Genomic DNA, 17986 nt, shown 5'->3' with positions numbered 1-17986 from the left:
CAAATTGTATCTAGCGGATGGTTTCAAATTGTATCGAGCGCATGGACGTATGGAGACAACCTCATGAGTCCATGGACCTTGCAGGCCAGCAGGGGACTGTTCAAGCCGGTTTAAGTTCTGTAATGGCATGGGGCGTGTGCAATTGCAGTGACATGCAACACTTCATACGTCTAGATACGACTATGGCCGTTGAGACGTACGTAAGCATCCTGTATGATCACCTGCATTCATTCAGGTCCCATGTGCAATCCGACGGTCCTGGGCGATTCCAGCAGGACAATGCGACACCCTACACGTCCAGAATTGCTACCAAGTGGCTCCAAGAACACTCTTCTGAGTTAAAACACTTCTGCTGATGACCAAACTCCCCAGACACGAACATTAGTGAGCACATCTAGGATGTCTTGCAACATGCTGTTTAGAAGTGATCTCCACTCCATCCTACTCTTACGGATTTATGGAGAGACCTGCCGGATTCAAGGTGTCAGTTGAAATGGTTGAAATGGCTCTGAGCACTATGGGACTTAACTTCTGAGGTCATCAGTCCCCTAGAACTTACAACTACTTAAACCTAACTAACCTAAGGACATCACACAACACCCAGCCATCACGAGGCAGAGAAAATCCCTGACCCCGCCGGGAATCGAACCCGGGAACCCGGGCGTGGGAAGCGAGAACGCTACCGCGCGACCACGAGATGCGGGCAAGGTGTCAGTTGCCTCCAGCTCTACTTCACGCGTTAGTCGAGTCCATGTCACGTCGTGTTGTGGCACATCTGCGTGCTCGCAGGGGCCTTGATCGATATTAGGCAGGTGAACCAATTTCTTTGGATCTTCAGTGCTATGTGGATTTGTCATTGCATCTGTCAGATGAGAAAGGACAGCAAGGCCGAGTATGATGGGTTCATTGAAAAATGGAAGGAATATAAATTTTGAATGCCGTTATTTTTGATGAGAAGTTTGAGGCAAGACTGCAGCACCGCGCAGCTAAGAATGATTATTGTCAGCTAGTTAACTCAGAGTTGCGAGAAAGACCACCTCACCTGCCTGAATCGTGGATATGCGTAATAATTGATTAAGGTCTTTGATTTTTATAGAAATTCTATGTTAACTTTGCACCCTTTTTGGATCATTATTCACTTTGTTAAGCTTACTATTGTTCAGGCCAATGTAATGTGTAAAGATCACACGAATTATTATTCAGTTTGTTTGAATATACATTTATTCCAAAATCGTTGTCTTGGCATATCATCTCACAGTGATGCTTACTCTCCTTCCCCTTTAGGCATTAACACATGCAACAGTTGGGACATGTACCTAGAAACAGAAATCTGGCTTACCCGGTGCCTGCTTGCTCTTTGCTGCTGTACTTTCGAGAAATCTGCAACAATGTTGTCGAGACGCGAGGTAAGTGGAAATTTTAATTAATACCAGATAACTGTTTTACTTCCGTTGTGCATTTAATGCAAAGTCAAGTTGCATTTGGATCAGTTACAGCTCGGTTCATATTAGGTTCTGTAAAACTGGGCTAAATTTCAGACAGAAACCAATGCAGAGGGCAACTCACACACTTCCTGGCAGCACACTTGTCGACTTTGTACGTCACCAGTAAGTTTCCTTTATGTGGAGGAAGGACGCCATGTCCAGCCTGCGGATGAGGAAGGCCAACAGGCATATTCCATACCCTTCCGGAAAGCTTATGACTGTGATATACTATAGACTCTTAACAAAGGCCCGAGTATGTGGTATAGGTTCTCAGACAACTGACTCGAAGACTTCTTGATTAATGGACAGCGAGCGGAGACAAATGTATCATCAGGAGTGCTCCAGGAAAATGTGATCAGACGGCTCTTGCTCTTTGTACAGGATGTCTCAGGAGGAGTGCTCAGTATTCAGGAATGTGACACGAAAGTCCATTCGAGGCCAGAAGGCTGGTAGATACGAGCCCTTAAATGCATACCTTAAGAGGAATCAGCACTTCTATATCTTTGATACTATGAAACACATCTCTTCTACTCCAAGTTCCTTGCTTTCCATATTTTAATGGACAAAAACGAGACAAAAGGGTCCAGTAAACCTCATCTCTAAAGTTCGTATCTTGAGAACTATGAGAACTTGTTCATCTTCGCTACAGTGAAACACTTCCTTCTACTGAGCAACAGCTCCTAGGTGATGCATTTGAGCATCAATGTTTATTAGACCGTTCTTTCTTCCTTTGAATCATAATACCTTCTCCCCAGATATGGAAAATATGGAAAATAATGGTTCAAATGGCTCTGAGCACTATGGGACTTCTGAGGTCATCAGTTCCCTAGAACTTAGAACTACTTAAACCTAACTAACCTAAGGACATCACACGTATCCATGCCCGAGGCAGGATTCGAAGATGCGACCGTAGCGGTCGCGCGGCTCCAGAGTGTAGCGCCTGGAAAATAATGGATTTGTTTCACAGTATCGAAGATAAAGAAGTGCTCATAGCTCTTGTGTTGTGCATTTTAGAGGCCATGTTTACTAGACTTGTTTGCTTCGATTGATCGTTCTTGTCATACCCCTCAATAATGCCCTTTCCTCCGGAGAGACCCAGTATACGAGGGTTGGAACTTTAATAGTGTCAACTACTTATTTACAGCTCGCACAGAATAGACACGTGTTTCAAAGTCTTACTGACCTTCAAAGTAGTCACCAGAATTGTGGATAAGCCATTGCCAGCGATGTGGAAGTCGTAGGATACTCATAGCAGTGCCAGTTGTGTTGACAGTTCGAGCGGCGCGGTCTATTGTCCGACCAATTTGTAGCAGTTCCGATGCGAATGCCGTGAAGTGTTTCCTTCATTTTAGAAATCGAGTTGAACTCACGAGGGCTTAAGTCAGGCGTGGTTCATGTGAAAAGGTTTCCCCCATGATTATGGCCGCACGACGGGAATTAACAGACTTCGAACGCGGAATGGTAGTTGGTGCTAGACGAATGGGACGTTCTATTTCGGAAATCGTTACGGAATTCAATATTCCGAGATATAGTGCCAAGAGCGTGTCCAAAATACCAAATTTCAGGCATTACTTCTCACCACGGGCAACACAGTGGCCAACGGCCTTCACTTAACTACTAAGAGCAGCGGCTTTTGCATAGTACTGTCGGTGCTAGCAGACAAGCAACGCTGCAGGAAATAACCGCAGAAATCAAAGTGGGATGTACAACGACCGTATTCGTTAGGGCACTATGTAAAATTTGGTGTTAATGAGCTACGGCAGCAGACAACTGACGCGAGTGCCTCTGCTAACAAAACGACATCGTCTGCAGCGCCTTTCCTGGGCTCGTGACCGTACTGGTTGGTCCCTAATGAACTGTAAACCGTGGCTGCTCAAATGGGTTCCAATTTCCATGGACCCAAGTTGTCAACAAGGCACTTTGTAAGCTGGTGGTGGCTCCATAATGGTGTGGGCTCTGTTTACGTGGAATGGACTGGGTCGTCTGGTCCAACTGAACCGACCATTGACGGGAAATGGTTATGTTCGATTACATGAAGACCATTTTCACCCATTCATGGACTTCATCTTCCCAAACAAAGATGTCGCGTCACAGGTCCACAGCTGTTCGCGACTGGTTCGAAGAACATTCTGGACAATTCGAGCGAATGATTTGGCCACCCGGATCACCCGACATGAATCGCATCTAACATTTATGGAACATAATTGAGAAGTCAGTTCGTGCACAATATCCTGGACTCGGCAACATATTCGCAATTATGGACGACCGTAAAGGCGGTATGAGTCAGTATTTCTACAGGGGCATCCAACGACTTGTTGAGTCCACGCCACGTCCGGCAGAAAAAGGCTGGGCTCGGTATTGTGAGATACCCCATGACTTTTCTCACGTCAGTGTATTTACACATTCGTTTTTCCCTCGTCCGATTTGCGAGTGGGATAGGAAAGGGTTTTACCAGCAGCAATACAACGTCCACTGCGTCATGCACCATACATGACCTGCAGAATATGTACGTCGTTGTAGAGTTAGACGTAGATGATGCACAGGTCTCTCTCTTATTATTCTAAATGTATGGTGGTCTAGACTTACTACTATGGCTATTCATAAATTTTTAATTATCACCCCCAGAAATAGAGTTACATAACTAATTTCTTGTTTATTTGGAGGTACACATGGTAATCCCCGCATTACACTACTGCAGCACGTCGCCAGAGATTCAATACAAGAGAGCGCAGCCGATTGGAAAGATGTACCAGCGTGCGGTAGTTTGTGCATTTGAACGGGAACAAAGCTGCATGAATCCATCCTGAACTGGTAGAGGGGAACAGCTACTGTCGTTGTTGTTGTTGTTGTTGTTGTGGTCTTCAGTCCAGAGACTGGTTTGATGCAGCCCTTCATGCTGTTCTACCCTGTGCAAGCTTCTTCATCTCCCAGTAGCTGCTGCAGCCTACATCCTCCTGAATCTTAGTGTACTCATCCCTTGGTCTCCCTCTTCAATTTTTACCCTCCACGCTGCCCTCCAATACTAAATTGGAGATCCCTTCATGCCTCAGAATATGTCCTACCAACCGGTCCCTTCTCCTTGTCAAGTTGTGCCACAAATTTCTCTTCTCTCCAAGTCTATTCAATACCTCCACATTAGTTATGTGATCTACCCATCTAACCTTCAGCATTCTTCTGTAGCACCACATTTCGAAAGCTTCTATTCTCTTCTTGTCTAAACTATTTATCGTCCACGTTTCACTTCCATACATGGCTACACTCCATACAAATACTTTCACAAACGACTTCCTGACATTTAAATCTAAATTCGATGTTAACAAATTTCTCTTCTTCAGAAACGCTTTCCTTACCATTGCCAGTCTACATTTTATATCCGAACTGCAACTATGCCCCATCATACGTCAGTGTCGTAAAGTGGCGCAGTCGTTTCGTTTGTGGTCAGTCAACTATGAATGACGAAAATCGAAGTGGCAGACCATCTCTCTGTGGAGAATCGGGAGCCGGCTGAGAAGTAGAGGGCCTAGTGTTCGGAGGCGGGCGTTCCACAATAGGGTGTTAGTGTAAAAAGGGAAAATCACTCATGGGTCACTGTCCAACAATTGCACGACATTTTGAGCATGACAGATGTTGGATCGCGTGATAACTCATAGCCATTTAAAAATCCTGGTCAACAGAAGCAGCAGCGATGATTTTAGACCGTGCAAGATCAATTTATATACCTTCTGTAGGCAGAATCAGGACCTCGAGACGTTTTGTCGTCAAAATAATTCTCTTTGAATTTGTGGTAAAGACTATGGAGCCAAACCGCTTAGGTCATCGGTCCCTAGGCTTGCGCACTACTTAATCTAACTTAAACTAATTTATCCTGAGGACAACACACACACCCATGCCCGAGGGAGGACTCAAACCTCCGACGGGGGGGAGCCGCCGAGCCGTGACAAGACGCCTCAGACCGCACGGCTACCTCGCGCGGCAATAATTCTCTGTTCGCCTCCACTCCACTTATAGAGGGGATTTCACAACGTCTATTACAGTCTTCCATGCGCTGTAGAAGATACTTAGTAGGTAAATTCTTCATGAGAAACCCATGCTTGGAAATGTCTTGTCTTGGCACAAAATTGGTTTTAATGTCGGATCACTTAGACGGCTGTGTGACTGATTTTCAGCATAGACAAGTGATTTATACGTTAGTTAAAGTGACATACTTAAGTGAAACTGTGACACAGTTTCAACTTACACAGGTGACTTACATGACAGTTAACAATACAAAGGCCGGCCGTAGTGGCCGAGCAGTTCTAGGCGCTACTGTCTGGAGCCGCGCGACCGCTACGGTCGCAGGTTCGTATCCTGCGTCGGGCATGGATGTGTGTGATGTCCTTAGGTTAGTTAGGTTTAAGTAGTTCTAAGTTCTAGGGGACTGATGACCTCAGAAGTTAAGTCCCATAGTGCTCAGAGCCATTTGAATAATACAAAGAAGTGATGATGCTAATATTGTTGTGACGGAATGATGGTGCTGATGAAAAAGAATCATCTTTACAATGGAGGATAAAAAATCTTTGCAGTCGTGGGTTCACAAAGAACAGCAGGCGGCGTAAAGTACTGGACTGGGACAGCGGGGGGTGGGGGGAGGGCTAGGGGTAGGCATTCTTATAGAGGGGGAATAAGACTGTCACTCCGGTCCCAACAACGAACCAACATCGTTCATATGTGTTAGAAATGCAACATAGATCTACAGAAATCAGTCACTTAATTGTGAACTGTATACTACACCCTCTTTCTTCTTAGCTCACACAGCTCCTTTAAGGAAAATCGCTCATCGGAGCGATTATAATTAGAGTTATGTGCCGCCCCTTAACTCTCTCAAGACTGCTGTTTAATACTCACATGAACGACAGCGAAAATAATATAGCCTATATGACCGTACTTGTGTACCGTTTAATGTGGAAACTGAAGAGCCATGGGCGAAGTGAAAGAAACCTTCAGCGTAGGTGAAAAGATAAACGGGAAAGAACAAAACGATTAATGTACAGGAGTCGCAATTACAGTAACCATTGTTACTTCGGATCATAAAAACAGAAATCTAATACACGTAAAAATCGCCGAAGATACAGTACAATATGTAGGTTATATAGCTGCATGAAAATGTCCTATTTTAAAAGACACAACAATAGACGGTACCAGAAAAGAATATTTAATGCTACCTACATGTTCTAAGAGATTTCCTTCTGATAGAACTGTAGAAGACAGGAATAGTATAAGAAGACAAATACGCCATTGTAAAGCACAGTCGGTTTTTGTCCAAGTAGGTGTGCAAAATACAGTTGAAGAGAGTGAGCAATTTTATTACGGTTAGTAAATATTAGACTTGTGCTGTCAAATAGCGCCGACCGTTATAGCTGGAAAAAAAGGAAAAGCAAAAAAAATGAACAAATTTCCGCTTAACAAACGGACAGAATATTATCATATAACTTTCAGTATCATTTTACATTCTACCTTTCAGTAATTCCTCATATTTGTCCGTAAAATAAATGCGTCTGTTCAGATTTCCTATCACCCGTGGGTAAAGAGAATAGTTTATATCGTCATGGTTAATCATTCCATTCATAATCATCCCGTTGGATATATATTTTAACCACGTTACCACTGTTACCATGGGAATATTGTCAAAGTGCTGTGACAAGAGATTCTGCAGGCGTCGTAGACAGCTGCTACAACAACTTCATAAGCGAGTCTGTCGCTAATGACGCCACACCTCACCTTGATGTGGGAAGACGCTGAAAATTATCGTCCAGATTTCCAACATCTGACAGTTGCGATTATTGTTGACTACTCGATCGGCACCGTTCAACGCCCCGCAGAATGTTCTGCGTTTCATTTACCTTCCGAAATGTCTGTTGTTCCGATGCAACAAGGGTGGCAGAAACAGACCGACGAAACTCAGTGCGTCGCATTTCACTGACAACGAGATTTTATCGAGTGTTCTGCCTTTACATAACCGTCTCTAGTATTCTTGAACAGAAGTCATAGTATTCTCGTTGGAATAACTACAGACGATTGTCAGGTGAACGCACTCTTCGTGTGTAACTAGCTGAGGCCTCACAGTGCAGAATAACACTAATACAACTAAATGATTCACTCCTCTCTAACTCACTATCAGAACTGTAAGACTCATAAGCCAATCTCTTTGCACATAACTATGCAGTTAGTGTGGAATTGTAGTGTCCAGCATAGAAAATTTCGTACGCTTCACATACCTAAATTTGTGAAAAATATTATAGTGAAGTTCACATTTATAACCTATTTTTCCTTCAAACGTTACACACAACCATCTCTTAAAGTTAGCCTGTTCTTCTGCAAAAACCCCGCATAAAGCGAGATAAACGAAAGTAACTACCTTAATACATACACCTCCATAACTAAGTTAAGTGACTGATAATCAGCGAACAATATCAGGTACGGCGATAATGTGTTTTCTGTACGGTGCCTAGGTAGCGAGGTTTCAGGCGTCACAGTGAAAACCAGGCGTTAGTCATTGGTGGCACTTTGCGTGTGTAGATACCCCACACTTGCAGCAGACAGAACATCAGTATTGATGGCATGACAGTATGAATCTTGCAAGAACTCCCCATACTGTAGGTCAGGCCGTCCAGCGTAACTTGGACAATGCTTTCCACTGATTGAAAATTGCCCTTCGCAGGTGAGCAACAACTCATAGTGGCTGGATTAATGCTGCAGTTCTTCGCTCTGCAGGTCCCAAAACATTGACAGTAAAATTTACGTCCGGGGAGCGAGCTGACCACTATAGAAGCTTGCTCTCTTGTTTCAAATTGTCGTGCTCTAGGTCATCGCCAAGTCATCCACTATCATCATTGCTCGCGTGGAATGCAGATCCTCACAGACCATGAAAAAGACGCACATACGACTCCCAGATATCATTCCTGTAGACCTCAGCCGTCACAGTACCTCCGGAGATACAAGCGGTGATGTATGTGCTCTTATCATCACAGAGATCTAGATAAGATCAGTAGCACCGCTAATTACGTCCATTTCCACAAGACTGGCAGCACTGCGTAGTATCCCAGGGATGCACCTGACAAAATGAAAGACAGTACAACTTCCCAGCCGGTCGGTGTGACCGAGCAGTTCGAGGCGCTTCAGTCGGGAACCGCGCTGCTGCTACGGTCGCAGGTTCGAATCCTGCCTCGGGCATGGATATGTGTGATGTCGTTAGATTTAAGTAGTTCTAAGTCTAAGGGACTGATGACCTCAGATGTTAAGTCCCATAGTGCTTAGAGCCATTTGATTTATAACTTCCCAGTCAAATATGCGACTCAGCCATGAACCAATCAGCAACCCATTGTACAGAGACCTTTACACGGACAGCACCTCATCACATTTTTCGAGCTAAGTGGAGCCTCTGAAGAGAGGAGTTCATCTTGCAGCTTGCCGATATTACAGGGCAGGCTCTTGTACTCGACAGTACTCACGCTAACATGAGATCTTTAGGGGGAAATATTGCGTTGGTTGAAAGTTTTGTGACATTTGTGGCAAGATTATAATCCTGCCGTTATGGGTTGATGCATGTAATGGACCTTCCCAGTACTGGTGTGGAGTATTTTATCCTTACTATATTCTTTTTTATGGTGTGACAACTTCCAGTCCACCTAGGGCTACGTGTGGTCGATATTTAATCTGCTCGTAAGGAACTTCGTAGAAAAATGTTTCTGCTGCGCCATACAGCTTCCAAATTACTCGAACGCTGTATGCCAAATGCACGCAACGCGCAGTTAAAATCACTACACCTAAGATTTCTTTTCACACTGTTTGTTCGCTGTAAAATAACACTAATAAGTCTCGTTCTGCCTTGACCGATACTCAGTGTTTTTCCGCGTTCATCTGCCACAGTTTAGTCCGCACAATGTCACTCCGTTTTCTCGGAGGTAGCCGGCGGATATGAATGAATTAACAATGACCTGTATGTAGGGTAGTCAGAAACAGTCTGAAAAGCGTGTAAGGATGTTACAGCGCAGATTGTGCTGAGAAATGATTGCACCGTTTCCGGGTTAATTAGCATTGAAATTAGCCATGGCGCGAAAACGTGTTCTTAATTTTGTTTCCTAAAACCGAACAAGATACCTATAGAAAAACTGGACATTGGACGTTAGTGAGGATAGAACCCGAGCCAAATGCTGAACAGCCTCATTCGCTATCGTCTAAGCAGTGAGAACAACTGACGCGAACTGTATCACAGGGGCTGCTTAAACTGGCCCGCATAACGGCCTGATTGGCTAACTCCAATACTAATTAGCTCGGAAACGGTACAACGCGTCGAATTTGTTTCTTAACAATTATTTCTCAGGACAACCTCGCCTGGAACATCCTTACAAGGTTTTCCGATTGTTTTTGACCAGCCTCTGTATCAATAGAGATATAAATAAAAGTGACTTCTTTTAATTTCGTACCTGGAGGACTCGCTTCGACAGCCCCGTCTTCTGCGCGAGCTGCTTAAGATCTTTGGCGTCCGGGTTCTGGTTGATGGCGAAGTAGGACTTCATGGTGCGCAGCTGGTGGTGCTTGAACGAGGTGCGCATGCGCTTGGTGCGCTGCTGCTGCTGCTGCTGGCCGGCCGGGTTCCCCGGTGACGTCACCGACGAGTCGTACCCCAGGGACTCCATGGACGAGGACAGCTCCGAGGGGTGCAGCATCTCTGCAACACAGCACCAGCGCGGCCTGTAGCGCGTCCCAAGTGTCACGTTGGGGCGGCGTGCATGCCTATCTGGTGCGAGAGCGCCGCCATCAGCGAGGGATGCGGGGGGAGCACTCCAGCATTCGTCAGGGAAACAGGGAGAGTGGTACAGTGACCAGTGTGGCTCTGCTAAGATTGCTTCTGAAGACCGAAATATTTTATGTTACTTTCATCGACGTCTTTCAAATATAGAAATTCTTCCAATCCATATGTAGCATACAGCAAACCAGGTCTTAACAGTATTGGTTAAAAACAGTCTTGGTTGCAATTTTATTTTTTTCAACTACGAGTTTCGCCTTACTTAGGCATCTTCAGGTTGATCTTAATTTTATATTTCTTACTCGCTCCTGTGAACGGGAGGCGTTATGCAGATCTTGGAGTCACTCGCGTCCTTCTAGAAAAGTTTTCACTGAGTTTAACGAAGGCTATGTTGGCCTGATGTATTCGACGATGCCCTTTGGCTACACTGTCTAAAGGATCGTTTTAAGAAATACCAAATTAAGATCAACCTGAAGATGCCTAAATAAGGCGAAACGCGTAGTTGAAAAATATAAAAAGAAACTAAAATTGCAACCAATACTCTTTCAAATATTAAGATGTTTGAAAATTCCTGGCAGACAAAAACAATATGTGGACCCAGGACTCCAACTTGGGACCTTCCCCTTTTGCAAACAAGTTTTCTCCCAGTGATGATGATGATGATGATGATGATTCAGATTGTGGGGCGCACAACTGTGCGGTTATCAGCGCCCGTACAAGTTCCCAAACTTTACTCAGTCCAATCTCGCCATTTTATGAATGATGAAACGATGAGGACAATACAAACATCCAGGCATCTCGAGGCAGGTGAAAATCCCTGACCCCGCCGGGAATAGAACCCGGGACCCCGTGCTCGGGAAGCGAGAACGCGACCGCGAGACCGCGAGCTAAGGACTGTTTTCCCGACTGAGCTATCCTAGGACGACTCAGGACCCGTTCCAAAAGTTTTACTTCCGCCAGTACTTCATCTCCTACCTTCCAAATCTTCTACGTACCTTGTGCAACCAGCACTCGTAGAAGAAAGGATACTATGGCGACATGGCTTGATTACAGCCTAGGTGACTGTTTCCAGAATGAATTTTCACTTTGCAGTGGAGTGTGTCCAAACTGAAACTTTCTAGAAGATTAACAGCGAGCCGCGGCCATAAATCGAAAGTGGGACCTTTGCCTTTCGTAAGCAAGTGCCCTGCCGACTGAACTTTTCAAGTACGACATACAAACCACCCTCGCAAATTCACTTCCGCCAGTACCTCTCTCCTACCTTCCCAAGAGCACTTGCCTGCGAGGAACAAAGGTCTCAGTTTCGAGTGTCGGTACGGCACAAGGTTTCAATTTGCCAAAAAGTTTCCAAGCAGCGTACACTCCGCTACAGAGTGTTGGCTGTAGTATAGTCTCGTACTCAGTGGTGACGTTATGGACCAATGTGGGATTTATACAGCTTACTTCCGTAAGAGCGTGCAAAAATGTAGTGGGGCATAGAGGATGCTCCACTAAACAATTTGAGGTAGAGAGCCTGGGTTTGGAGAAGCCAGGTTAAGGAGATAACAGGAATAAAATTACATTACTGTGTACTTTTTTATTTATACTAGTTACAGTTAAGTGCAAATACCATCAACGACACAATGAGCGTACCATTTGTACCGAATCTTACAAAATGTGCTGAAATTGACGGCCATCAACCTCAATGCAAGCATGACATCGGCGAACAAGATTCTGACGCACCATGACAAATAATTCTGGTGTGTTTCGAATCACATCACACGCAGCTACAATTCTGGCAAATAACTCCATTTCCATATCCACTGTGGTCTCATACACAAGTGACTTTAGGTATCCCCAAATGAAATAATAAAGTGGGTTCTGGCCAGGCGATCTCGCACGCCATGGAATAGGACATCCTCGTCCAATCCAGCGACCAGGAAATACAGCACTGAGATCGTTGCGGGCGTCCACACTGAAGTGAGGTGGTGCACCGTCATCTTGTATCCACGTCCTCTCAAGAGTAGCCAAGGGTACGTCCTCCAACAACTCAGGCAGAACTCTTTGCAAGAACCGTAGTAATCAGGCTCCTCCTCTTTGCTTCCTTGCAGGAAATAAAGAACATCCATTTACATAAACAGCTCAGTACGTGTGAACTTGTATCCACGTTGGTTGTAAATAAGCTGGAAAACAGTAGTGCTAGCCAGAGCGGTAGGCACGTTTACTTCCATATGTCCTTAACCTGGCTTCTCCGACCTCAGGTTCACTACCTCAGATTGTTCAGTAGAGCATTCTCTATGGCCTGTTACATCTTTGCACATTCTTGCGGAAACATCCCGTATACTGGACGGGCAATATAACGCATCACTGGCTGTGAGGTACCCCTAAAACGTACTCCAGAAAACACACCACCGTGTTTTATAGCTACACGAGGCAAAGAGAGTTGAAGGTGTCTATGTTCTTTATTATTCCTTCTCTGGAAAGGAGAATACGGTCAATGAAACATTAGCGGTTATTAAAGTCCGCATTATTCTTGAGCACTTGCCAAAACTAATTGGCTGTGGAGGTTAGGGGAGGGGGAGGGAGGAGGCGGAGCGGAGAATACATAAAAGCACGAGGAATTTTGAAACATGTTTACTGGAAGACAAAGCGAATACATTGATGAACTAGAATTGACAATTCCGACAGCTAAATATTAAATTTGTAAAGATAACAGAACTAATAAAACGTTAAGTTTTACGACGAATTGTATAGTATTACTTGTAGACCGCCGGCCGCTGTGGCCCAGCGGTTCTAGGAGCTTCAGTCTGGAACCGCGCTGCAGCTACAGTAGCAGGTTCGAATCCTGCCTCGGGAATGGATATGTGTGATGTACGTAGGTTAGTTAGGTTTCAGTAGTTCTAAGTCTAGGGGACTGATGACCTCAGATGTTAAGTCCCATAGTGCTTGGAGCCACTTGAACCGTTTTAACATGTACACCATCCATAAAAACATGACGTTGAGATGAGGCTCAATTTAGAATTACGGCCGGCCAAAGTAAAAAAAAAAAAAAATAATAATAAAAAAAAATGGTTCAAATGGCTCTGAGCTCTATGGGACTTAACTTCCAAGGTCATCAGTCCCCTAGAACTGAGAACTATTTAAACCTAACTAACCTACGGACCTCACACACATCCATGCCCGAGGCAGGATTCGAACCTGCGACCGCAGCGGTCGCGCGGCTCCAGACTGTAGCGCCGAGAGCCGCTCGGCCACCGTGGCTGGCGGCCAAAATCAGTTACAGAACTGCGAACTGAGCGAGCTCGCGTATTCACAGTACAGGTAGCGTGATATGTTAACAATCTGATTAAAATATATGTGCTGTTGTACTACTCTTTATCAAAACGTCGTATGACTAAAACAATGTTCTCCGTTATTAACCAAGGCAGAAAAAAGTTCTGCGTAAACACAATTTACGTTTCTCCTCTGTCCGTATGGCATTACTACGTTTCGGTTAAATGAAGTCAAAATTTATTTGAACTGCGCTAGAAACAGTCCTGAAAAAGTAAAAAGTAAATAAATAAATATCGTGAGACACACTGAAAATGGAAACAAAATAAAGATGGACGCTCTCTAGGGGTTCTTATAAGCAGCTTTTCAATGAGCTGCAAATAATTTAATTCTTGAAACCATGACTACATCTATTACACATGCTACACATTTCGTATGTAATACAAAACTGAAATTACTCTGGTTAAAAAAGTGACTCCAAAATAAAAAAAACAGCACGTAAAACGTAATAAACAGGCTCGAAAATAACTGCTATTGACCCAAATTCACTTTTCCTGTAATGTGAAATTAGTCGCTCGCTTTGACAGATTGAAAACATCGAAACAGTTGTTCATCGTTCTGATTCTCTTTAGCGGTTACTTTTATTCAAGGAAGCGAAAATATTACGTGGAAGCGTAGCTAACGTCACACTAACGTTGACATCACTAATGCCCACTAGGTTCTACCTAGGTCTTATTAACCGGTAGTATTGTACGTGAACAGTCACACACACACCTGTGTGGATAGGGCTAATGGTGAAGTGTCAGCTGATGTGGATCTCGTGCAACGGTTCACTGAACAGCGGAAAAACGATGTCGTGCCGAGGTTCGCCGCAAAGACGACAGCATTTTTCCGTACGTGCATAGGCTCCTACTCTGCGTGTTGTGTTGTGTGTTTTGGTGATTACGTATTACAGGTTTCTTCGTTTTGTGAATACATTTTCACATAGACGAAAGCGCCTGGGGCAAAAATGGATCATAATAAATACATGATATCTCTGTAACAAGCTACCGGCGACAGCCAGTCCTATGTATCAAAATATTCAAAACAACGTCCCAAAAATTTTTTCAGTGGAAACTGGGTTTTGCCGTCTATAGTCTAGGGAGCACATAATACTGACGTAAAATTATAGTAACGAATCTGTGATTGGATGATTATGAATAACAAATTCCCAACAATTTAAGGTCAGATGTAACAAAGAATACGTAAATCCGTTGCATCTTTGTATCATTATCAGCTAATATAAGTCAACTCTATGAGAATCAGGAAAATAGAAAAGAGTGTGACAGTAGAAGGAATTCACAGAGGAATAATCCGACACACAGTTTTAATCTGCCAGGAAGTTTCAATCTTCAAATGGCTCAAATGGCTCTAAGCACTACGGGACTTAACATCTGAGGTCATCAGTCCCCTAGACTTAGAACTACCTAAACCTAACTAACCTAAGGACATCACACACATCCATGCCCGAGGCAGGATTCGAACCTGCGACCGTAGAGCCAGCTTGATTCCGGACTGAAGCGCCTAGAACCGCTCGGCCAAGCAATAATCTGTCTGGTAAACATATTTTACTTTTGTGTGTGGGCGAAAGAAGGGTCGTCATAGGTGTGTTATAGGTTTAATTGTTCACAGCTGTTCTTAGTTGCAGAAACTGGAAGTGAAGGTCACCTAGATAGGTCCACCTTCGACTCCATCGTGCCCGATGGAATTGTATTGGGAACTTGCTGTTCATGTTGTATAACAATGACACGACAGGTAACATCACTTGTAGCTTCTAACATTTCGTAATTGGTGCAGTCATCTATAACGAAGTTTACTCTGAAAAAAAAAAACTGCACAAATATCCAGTCAGTTCTTGATAAGACTTCCACGTGATGCAAAGACTGGGAACTTGCTTGAAATGTTCATACACGTAAGACTGTGAGCTTCACAAAACCCAAAAAAATTGTATCCTGTGACTACAATATCATTGAGTCATAACTGAAATTGGCCAACTCACACAAATACCGAGGTGTGACACGTCATCGGGATATGAAATGGAATGATCATTCGTCCATTTTTTCGACTCTCATATTAACTGTAGAAGTTCGAATAGCTTCAAGGGCAAGTTGCAAATGGTTCAAATGGCTCTGAGTACTATGCGACTTAACTTCTGAGGTCATCAGTCGCCTAGAACTTAGAACTAATTAAACCTAACTAACCTAAGGACATCACACACATCCATGCCCGAGGCAGGATTCGAACCTGCAACCGTAGCGGTCGCTCGGTTCCAGGCTGTAGCGCCTAGAACCGCACGGCCACTGCGGCCGGCAATGGCAAGTTGCCCGATAGTTGAAACAGCACAGTACATTGTGATCGGCTTCAAGCGCAGAGGTAAACACATGAGCCAACACAGGCGCCTTCATTCTCAGGTGTAATAATAATGTTGTCGACCAGTGCATAGTGGATTGCTTACAAAACACATATGCGACTCATCTAAGAATACTGCTCAAGTATGTGGCATCCATCGCAAACAGCAAGGAAGGTTAGTATTTAACGTCTCCTCGAAAACGAGGTCTTTAGAATGTGGAATGTAATCAGCCGTACACTTTCAAAGGAACGATAACGGCATCTGCCTGAAGCGAAACCACGGAGAACAGAAATCAGGATAACTGCTCGGGGATTTGAACTGTCATCCTTCAGAACGCGAGTCCAGGGTCCGGCCCGCTGCGCCACACTGCAAGTAGGACTAACAGTTGATACTGGACGTATACAAACAGAAGAAGCACAGGTCGGTTTGGCCAACGGGAGACTGCATAGGGATGATGAAAGACTCTTCAAGACAGATTGGAACCGCCATCTTTAAGAATGCGAGTTCAGTGTCCCAGTCACTGTGCCACACTGCTCGGTCCTTCGCAAGTAGGACTAACAGGTCATTACGAATGGTATACAAACAGAGGAAGCACAGGTTGGTTTGACCAACGGGAGGCTGCGTAGGGATGCTGAAAAACGTGAATTGGCACACTCTTCAAGACAGACGCCAAATTTCCCGCGTTTTTGGGGCATTCCGATGTGACAGTGGGCCGATGTCGGAATGCATGGGAATGTGTGGGCAGGCACACTCGACGTCGGTGTTCCGATCAACACGTCTGACCACCAGAAGAAAAGATGGCTGCTTTTTGCGCACATTATAATCCCTTCACATATTCGACTGCCATCCGAGAACAAGTAATAGAATCCATGAATCACTCTGTGTCATCCTGGATCTTTCGTCAGAGAGGAGCAGCTGCCGGAACACCGCAACACAAACGGCTGTGTTTGGAGCTGACGATTGAATCCCATTGTGTTCAGCGATGAATGTCGATTCTCTCTGCCCCGGATGACAACCGTCGGAGACTATGGCGGAGACGTGGAGGGAGGTTCCAGTCTTCCAGTGTTTCGGAGAGGCACAGCGGTGTCACTCCAGTCGTGATGGTGTGGGGAGCCATAACTTCAGATGACGTGTTTCAGGGAACTCTGGTGGCACGAAGTTACGTCACGGACATCCTACTTCCTTCTGCGTCACCTTTCATAAAACAGTGTCAACCAGCTCGGACGTCAACTGTATCCCAGTGTCATTAGACAGGATATCAAGGAGTAATAACAACAATTGTGGACCAGCTCGCCTCAGAAGATGAAACAACGGCTCTATGGCACGCTCTCCCACAGAATCAGTGCATGCATACAGGTCAAAGGGAGTGCAACGTCATTGTAATAAGTAGGTTCCTACTGCCAGGTACTTTGTAAATATGAATCGATTTTGTAATCAGCAAAATAGCGCTACACATCTGCTCAGTCTGTAAAGTTTTATTCCATTTTTCCTTCCCTTTTCCGTGGTTCACTGTGCATTATTTAAAAAGCATTGGACCGAAAATTTGAAAAGCTCTTGGGTCATGCAACTGATAGATGTAAGAGCTATATTAGCAATAAATTGGAACAAGTGTGATGACGTCACTGTGCTGGCGTAAGCTGTCGCCAGCGCTCTGGTCAGCAAAGAGGTCACGAGAAGATACTGATTCAAGCATGCCTATCACGAGAGGGGCCAAAGACAGACTCCCAAGCAACGCGCCACCAACGCACTCTCGACCGGCAGTATTTATCGCCACCACGGACCGCAGGGACCAGTCAGTCACAAACAAGCCAGCCCAGTCAGTCACTGCCAGTCAGTCGCCAAGTCGCAGTCAGAGTGACAGTCTCTAGCTCAGAGTCAGAGTCAGAGTCAGAGACCAGAGTAATGTGAAAAGCGGGACTTGTACTTCACCAGCAGTGAGGTCAGCGTGGGCTATTTCGGAAGAGCTTGTTTCACAGCAACTTGCTTAAGATATGTAGCTTTCTGATCTGATAAATAATTAACCCTGTTAATACATGAATGCGCCTTCCGCAGTGACCGAGCGGTTCTAGGCGCTTCCGT

At 44.7% G+C, this 17986-nt stretch overlaps 1 protein-coding gene across 1 annotated transcript in view; it reads right to left on the bottom strand.

The window, feature by feature from the left end:
- Window positions 1-17986, bottom strand: part of LOC126481740 (LIM/homeobox protein Lhx9-like) — a 147312-nt gene that overhangs the window by 4310 nt on the left and 125016 nt on the right. The window contains exon 3 of the mRNA XM_050105695.1: window positions 9947-10191. Coding sequence (XP_049961652.1) covers window positions 9947-10191 — 245 coding nt within the window. The remainder of the gene's footprint in view (window positions 1-9946; window positions 10192-17986) is intronic.

Source organism: Schistocerca serialis, chromosome 5, assembly GCF_023864345.2.
Source record: "Schistocerca serialis cubense isolate TAMUIC-IGC-003099 chromosome 5, iqSchSeri2.2, whole genome shotgun sequence".
Classification (NCBI taxonomy): Eukaryota; Metazoa; Arthropoda; class Insecta; order Orthoptera; family Acrididae; genus Schistocerca; species Schistocerca serialis.
Note: the sequence above shows the minus strand (reverse complement) of the source record. Positions and strands in the feature narration are given on the sequence as shown.